General features: G+C 47.2%; 1 protein-coding gene across 1 annotated transcript; it reads left to right on the plus strand.

The window, feature by feature from the left end:
- Positions 1 to 329: 329 nt before the first annotated feature.
- On the plus strand, positions 330 to 7,333 carry LOC125941578 (uncharacterized). Its single transcript, XM_049659139.1, has 3 exons — positions 330 to 489; positions 4,372 to 4,495; positions 7,157 to 7,333. Exons 1-3 carry the CDS (start codon positions 331 to 333, stop codon positions 7,306 to 7,308), a joined length of 435 nt encoding a protein of 144 aa, XP_049515096.1. The 5' UTR covers position 330; the 3' UTR covers positions 7,309 to 7,333.
- The last annotated feature ends 449 nt before the right edge of the window (positions 7,334 to 7,782 follow it).

Here is a 7,782-nt window from a genome sequence, read left to right on the forward strand (position 1 = left end):
GTTATATCAGTGGTACGTATCAGCTGGCAGTGAACGGTCGACTCTAAGAGTGTATATACTCCAGCGGAAGGTAGCACCACAAGGTCATGGTCATGGTTGCCATTCTATTATTCGATGCCCAAATGCAAGTAACTATGTGATATGGAGAAACAGTAATCCTCCATTTATTTGAACAGAGTGAAAGGGTGCAATAAAGCACAGTGATTTCAATACCTTGTCATTAGACATGGAGGAAGGCTTTGGGATTTCACACTATAGTACCCAGAGAACTCTGGTACATCGTTGTGGATGCCTTTGTACTTGAGGCTATAATGTACTCGATTAGGTGCCATGCGAACCTCAACGGTCGGGCTGTTTGCTGCCTTCGTCACGACCTGGCTTGTCTCCGCTTCGGCAGTGGAGACGCAGACGAAAGTGCCTGGGCCTGCGCGAGCCGAAGGTGGACTGCTGAGCTGGCCAGAAAACAGGAAGCTGAACGACATGAGACTGGTACGCATTCAACCCGCATTATATACGGTACCAGGCGTAAACCTGTAGGCTTAGCAAGATGCGTTACGTTTCAGCAACAATAAAACATAAAAAGAGGCGCCCAATTTTCCGGTACTTCTGGCGTGGCGTGAATGTTTGTGCAGGCCGATCGTTTATTATTTTTCTAGCATGGCATGGATGATTTACTGCGTCGCGCACATTAGTAGTGCGTCTTTGCCCATGGCGGCACAAAAAAAAAAAAAAAAGGGGAAGACACTTATGATTTTATGGCGAACCTTGCAGGTGCTTCGTACACAACGCTTTTGTTGCGGGATGTCTATATCATGAAACTGTTGATGCGCCTGAAAAATCTAAAAAAAAAACCAAGAAGTCACCGAATCCTGAAGGCAAAGTATTTTGCGAGGCCAGCCGACAATGAACAGCTATTGAGAACGGAAGGCTTTGTGAATTAAACCCCAGAGCCCTCGATGAAGCGCGGGCCCAAACTCATTTTTTCAAGTAACATTACATATGCAGCGTATGCCATCCGCAGCAATGAGAATTACATTAGTATTTTTCATATGTACAATGAAAATAGACAGATAGATAAATCGATAAAGTTAGTGATAAAGCGAGCTGCCGACCCACCATAGCCAGCTAGCCTTGTCTATCATTTCGTGTTCAGTCCTTGTGTGCATTTGTGCGTTAACTAGCTGTGATGATAGATAGATAAATGGATTGATAGATAAATATATAGATAGATAGATAAATGGATTGATAGGTAGATAGACACAGAGATAGATAAATTATTGATTGATTGATTGACGAGGTATCAAGGGCCAAAGCAGTATGTGCCTTTGCTTCTCAGCCTATGCGGCTACTTACGTAAGAGCTGAGTGATGGATCCTCAAGGTAACGTAATATGCGTAGCTCTGCAGGGCCGCATCACCCCGCGTTCATATAGTGATACCAGACTGACTATTAGAGTTACGTAAATATTTGCCACAGTGGGTAGGCTATTTAAACTTGCATCTGGATCGTTCTCGCGATGGCTACATTGTTACCAGCCGGTTGGCGGTGCGCTTCGATAAGCCAAATGCCACTGCGTGTTTCGTTGAAAGCACGCAACTCCACTGCCATGGCCGAGGATGGCCGCGGCAAACATTTATGTCCGATATGACTTAGTTGCGAAGCGAGAGAGAATAAATGAACTTTTTTTTTATTTCACCTTTATTTTCAACAGACCTAATACAGCGTCTGCTAGAGGGGCAGAGGCTAACGGCTTAAAATGCCTGACTAGGGCCTCCGACCCTTTACAGCTTGGTAAGCGGTTTTAGGCAAAGATGACAGTCATGTTTTCATCACAAAATAACAGAAAAAACACACAGAACATAACAATTTTACACTTTCATAAAAACAGTATCAATGTCTATGCATGTCTATATTACTGACATACAATATGAAGTACGTATGTACATTGAACATAAACATTCAACACATACATTAAATATTTATTCGCAAGGTTGGCCTAGTGGCCTGGAGGAGAGAGGGATACTATTGAGTCTCTTGAAATAAATAAATAAATAAATAAATAAATAAATAAATAAATAAATAAATAAATAAATAAATAAATAAATAAATAAATAAATAAATAAATAAATAAATAAATAAATAAATAAATAAATAGGTTTAGCAGGTGTTAAACTCTGGTAACACAAGAATGCGAAAGCCTGCTGCACATTTGGTAATGCGTGAAGTTATACAATCGGGGTTAGAATTCTTTGTAAGACACATTGGTAATGCATTAAGTGAAGCGATCGGGGCTAGACTTCTTGCAAGACACAACGAGCCGCTATGGGAAGTACACCTGTGGCACTAAGGCGACCTCCTGAACGTCACATATGAACACCTAACGAAGTACCTAAACTGCAGCACGTTAGTGCACGCACTAAAAGATGGCTGCTACGTGACGTGTGCAATCAGGCACACCTTTGGTAAGGCAGAACCGTGGAGCAGCCGTGGCTTCAGGGAAGCGTGCTCGTCTGGCACTCCAGGAGGACCGGCTTCGATTCCCATCCAGACCGAAATGTTCCAAATTTTCGTTTCAAAGTCACTAATTTACTTGGTTTACAGGAACCTCAGTGAGTAATGTGACATCAATTCGAGAATATTTTGCGGAGGCGGCCATTTTTCGTCGCGGCGCATTTTCGCCAAGGTCGATGCCAAGGGCACCGCCGACGTAGACATCTAAGGCTTTCGCCTTACAATACTACTACTAATAATAATAAACGCGTATAGTCTGCACAGCAAGTCAGCCTCACCCGCGATCACAGAGCATCGGCTTCAGGGGGTGGCGTAGAACATGCCTCCGTGTGAGATAATAGCACGTCTCTTGGGCTTCTTTACTACATCGGCACCGACGAGGTCCCACCGTAGGCTCCTGAGCTTCGAACTAGCACCAGTGTAACACGTATATCGTGAATAATACCTACCTATAGTGGTCGATCGGCCGGCTGTGGTGTGCGCTAGCGTCACCCAGCGGTGCCTGCTAGATACGAGCCCTGCTGAACTCGAGCGCCAGGAGCGTGCATGAGGAACGGTCACTCGCAGCTTTATTATTGCGAAAGCCTTATATGCCCTAGGAAGCAGAAAATCCGCCGTGCGTTGTTATCCGATGGTACGAAAACCCACGTGACCAAGTGATGGCGTCACGGTCCCGGCGCTAGACCTGCTGCGGCTCGCACTGCGAAGTCCCACGGTAAACAGCCGTGGCCCGAACCCAAACAGCATTGGACCTCGCCCGCTCCCACAATTAGATTAAGCGGGATTAGAGTGGATTAAGGTGGATTGGATCAAGGTAGATTGGGTGTATTAAAGTGGATTAAGGACAATTAAGGTAGATAAAGGTGGAATAATGTGGATTAAGGTTGGTACAAATTACAGAAAAGTGGCTGAAGGTGGATTAAGGTGGAGTTCTAATTTAAGGTGACAACTTAAGCAAGTTCTCGTGATTTCGCTTTAAATCACGTAACGATACTTAGGGACTGTCGATTCTTCCAGTGTTAACCTGTACACGCGAATAATAATAAGAAAAGAAAACGCAAGTGTGCAGCTGGTCGCCATATTGTTCGAGAGAAAATGTAGCGCTAGCACATGCAGCTTGGCAACGCTGGCGCAGACCGTAGTCGGCCGCTCGACCACTCAAGGCATGTGTGACTCGCCCTGCGGTATACTGCGCGACACTGACCAGGTGACGTCTCGTCCTTGCTCTATCTCTTCATCTCGCTCGTTGTCGAGGTGTTGCTTTTGATGGTGACCTCGTGTCTTTCTTGAAATGGCTTACGGGCACCGTTTGGCCAGGACGTTCTGAGTGGGAGCTGCGCCAGTCCTGGCCTTGTATGTGCCCATAGGCTTGCGCGCACAGCATGCATTAACTACCGTTATTGCGTTGGTTCAGCACTTTTTGTTCTTTCAGTATTGCTTCATTATGCAGAATAAAAATGCTCCTCGTGCACGTGGCTTCAGAGAACTTTGTGAGCTTACATGTGCTGCTTTTGACAAAACAACAACAACAACCACAATACTATATAGTAATTAGTGCATTTTGAATCAGTTTTGCATCTATTTTAAACTGTAGAAAATTAAAGCTTTGATTCTTCAGTGTATATAGTAATTAGTGCATTTTGAGTCAGTTTTGCTTCTATTTTAAACCGTAGAAAATTAAAGCTTTGATTCTTCAGTGTAATTCAAGTTTCATAGCACTTCAGTCTTGCGAAACTCTTTTATTTGTTTATATTGTGCTTTTCCTACTTCTTTACGAAAACAATGACACTTAATTGCAACCGAACTATAGCGTTTCGTACTCGCCATCAACAAATGAATAATTAGCCATATCTCGTTCAGACACTGCCTGGTGACGCCGACCAGAAGCCAACTCGCGGGCAGGCCACGACGTCGCAGGCGCAACAGGCACGGTTCCACGCACCTCTGGAGTCATCTGGCTTGCGACCGGCGCTGGCAATCCCAGGTATATATCCATATTGCAATAAACCAGCGTCTAGGTGGTGGCTGCTACCTATAGGGCCCCGGACTAAGGCCTCCACCTTCGAGGCACAACTGTCTCCACGATATTGTAATAAAGTTTATGCTCCAGTGCCTGCCAGTGTAAAACCAACGCGTTTTTTTGGCACTGGATGGCAGCGGAGGTTCTGGCGTTCACTGGGAGTCACCGGGACACCGGTGAGATCGCTGGATAAGAGCTGGGTCACAGTGGACTAGACGCTAGTTTCACTGCATGCTATGACGCTGGGCCGCACAGGTTGTGGCTGGAGTTCGCTGGCTTGTACTGGAAACTGCGCTGGTTGCGTTTGTGCCGCACTGCTTCCAGTAGGCGAGGGATAAATATTAAATTCTTGATACAATTTTATCGGCAGATAATGGCCTCCTGTCCTAAATAACGCTATACTTTGCGGTCATAAATGTTTCATGTAGCAGCTTGGAATAAAGGTGCGTGAGGTGCTCTATCCATGCACGCATACATGTGACACTGAAGATCACTTTCGTTCCTTGCATTTTCATTTTGACTGTGCGGATAGCTATATTCTTGAACGAAATTACGCAAACGCAGATAACATCTCGATGTCTAGTAGTTTCTATGTAATTTGTTATTTGAACTATTAAAGAATGAGGAATATATATGATCCGGTGCTTTTAGTTGATTTAGTGACCACAGGGACCATGGCCTTATGGTCGCTACGGTACACCGCCATAGGGTGTTCGGCAAAGGTTGGCACGTTCTTCATCAACACGACACCAACGCCGGGCGCGTTCGGTGCGAACGCGGGCAAAACGCCGCCGCCGTCGACAACAGTTGTGCGCGTTGTTTGTGTGACTGCACACAACCGCTGTGAAAACGCTGGCTACGTGAGGGAATGGCTAAACGCCGTTGTCGACACTGTTAAGGGAGAGGCGGGCGAGAACCCAAAGAGAGTCAGCGACACAGGCGGCAAAGGCCGGCAAGGCGGCGCGCATGCGCCGCAGTGGGAGAGCGGGCACGCACACGCACCGTCTAGAGCAGCGTTTAAAGATACTAGAGACTTTTAGTATTGCGGAAAATGCTTGCGTTAGCGTTAGCGTGTTACGCACGCTAAATCTTTGCGGAACGCTGTTCGATAGAGTTTTAGTATAGCGTAAGACAACGATGCGCCGCTAAGCGCAAAACCATCTAGCTGCGAGTAGTCAAAGCAGCAAACTGAGCAGCTCGACAACCAAACTAGCCGTGTTGATCCACGCCAAGCCTTGAAACGAGCCTGCATGTCAAGCGTTCGAGCCGAGGGTGCCACCATGTTTGCAACGCTAAAAACTTAGCGAGCGTTTAGCGTCTCCGCTATATTTCAGAAATAGCGGACGCACGCTATCCGCAAAACTGAAATAGCGTTCTGAGCATGCGCAGTCTGACCCCGCTATTTTATTGCGTTTAGCGTGGTGCCATTTCCGCAATACTAAAACTGTCTAATATCTATAAACGTTGGTCTAGAGTGCGTCGATGCCCTCCTCGCCCACTACTCCCCATCCACTGGGAAGTCGTGTTTCCTCTCCGCCGTGCGTTCGCTCCCCGTGAAAGCGGGCGTCCCTCGCCCTCGCGCGCTTTCACTCGCACATAAGTCGCGTTTGCTCTCCGCCGTGCGCTCGCTCCCCGTGAAAACGCGCGTCCCTCGCCCTCGCGCGCTTTCACTCGCACATACAGCATACGGCCAATGAGAGTTTTTGTAGCGTTAGCTACACTGGCCTAGCCAAGCCCGTTTCGCGCGGCACATCAAGAGCCGTGCTGCGCATGCGCAAGGATCAGTGATGTCATACGGCTTGCGCACGGGAGCCACCGAAGCCGGCACCTCTCGCGCACTCCGCCGCCGCCGCACGCGACTCACCGGCGCCGGTCTGCGCATTCCAGAGGAGTGACGTCGTAGCCGTGGTAGACGCACTGGCGCCGGCGCGCGCTCGCTGTGCAGTCGCCGTCTGACACTGCGCTGGAGCCGCTGCGCTTCTGACTGGCGTTTGTGTGTGTCATTGGAGCAGCAGTAAGCATGACAATCAAGCTAATCCTTGATAATCTAGACAACCAGGAAAGCTAAGAATAATCAGCTGAACCTTTGCTAACGCTACGTATATCCTGGCATAGCCCAGCTAAGCCACTGCAACATTTTTTTCTATTGCCGGACGCGACGATCGAACGGTGAGCCCTTAACAGCTTCGCTGTAAAATAATAGTTAAAAGGTTCTGAGGCTCAAATACAAACATTTCAGCATTGGCCAGCCACCCAGGCCGTGATCGTTCGCTTCCACCGTTGGTGACGTGTTTATGAAGAACGTGCCAACCTTTACCGTACACCCTATGGCAGTGTACCCTAGCGACCATAAGGCCTTGGTCCCTGTGGTGACTAAATAAATGAAAACCACCGGATCATATATATTTCTCATTCTTTAATAGTTCAATTAACCAATTACACCGTCACATCTTAATAGTCCTAATTGGAAATACATAATTCCCACCATAGTACAGCTTCGCTGGTCTTCCATCTCCACCCCAGTGAAAGGGCTGACAGTTTTTTATACCTCGAGGACACTTGAGAACTACTTTGTTTCGTAATCGCACGAAAAATTCATTGTGCCTTTCTCTCTGACTATTGCAGAGGGTGACGGCAAGCGCTCCTACCTCCTGGTGGGAGGATCGCTCGTCGGAGTCTTCGTAACGGCGACGGTTGTTGGCAGCGCGCTTCGCCGCCGGTGGAGGAAAAAGAGGAGGTTGTCACCGGGTGCTCGAAGGTTTACTGAAGTGCCTTAGACATCTGACGTCGCACAAATAAAAAAAAAAATACAGGCGCAGATGCAATAAAGTGTTGTATGTCACAACTTTCGAGTCACAAGCTTATGATGTATAGTCAAAGGTGCGACGGACGTCCGATAATCAAGTTGGATGCATGTAGCACGAATTGTTGCCGTCATGGCTAAACCTGATGTTAATGTTTATTCAACGCGTACGGGTTCGGAAAGGTCACTAACCCTAGTGTTCTGAACCATCCCTCCCCTGGGCTGGTTCAGGGACTTGACTTCCCTGGGAGTCAATCAAGTGCATTGCTGCGCGGCCCGATCGACTAAATTTCTCACTAAGCTTCACGGATACTCTACGGCAATTCCTGAGTAAAGAAAAAAAGTTTTCTAAATCAGACAGCTGAGCGTCTACTCCAATGAACTGAATTAAAAGCGTGTTGCTTAGGCAGCTTCGCAGAAAGCAACTTTCTTAGCGGTAAAACATATA

This window comes from Dermacentor silvarum, chromosome 11, assembly GCF_013339745.2.
Source record: "Dermacentor silvarum isolate Dsil-2018 chromosome 11, BIME_Dsil_1.4, whole genome shotgun sequence".
Classification (NCBI taxonomy): domain Eukaryota; kingdom Metazoa; phylum Arthropoda; class Arachnida; order Ixodida; family Ixodidae; genus Dermacentor; species Dermacentor silvarum.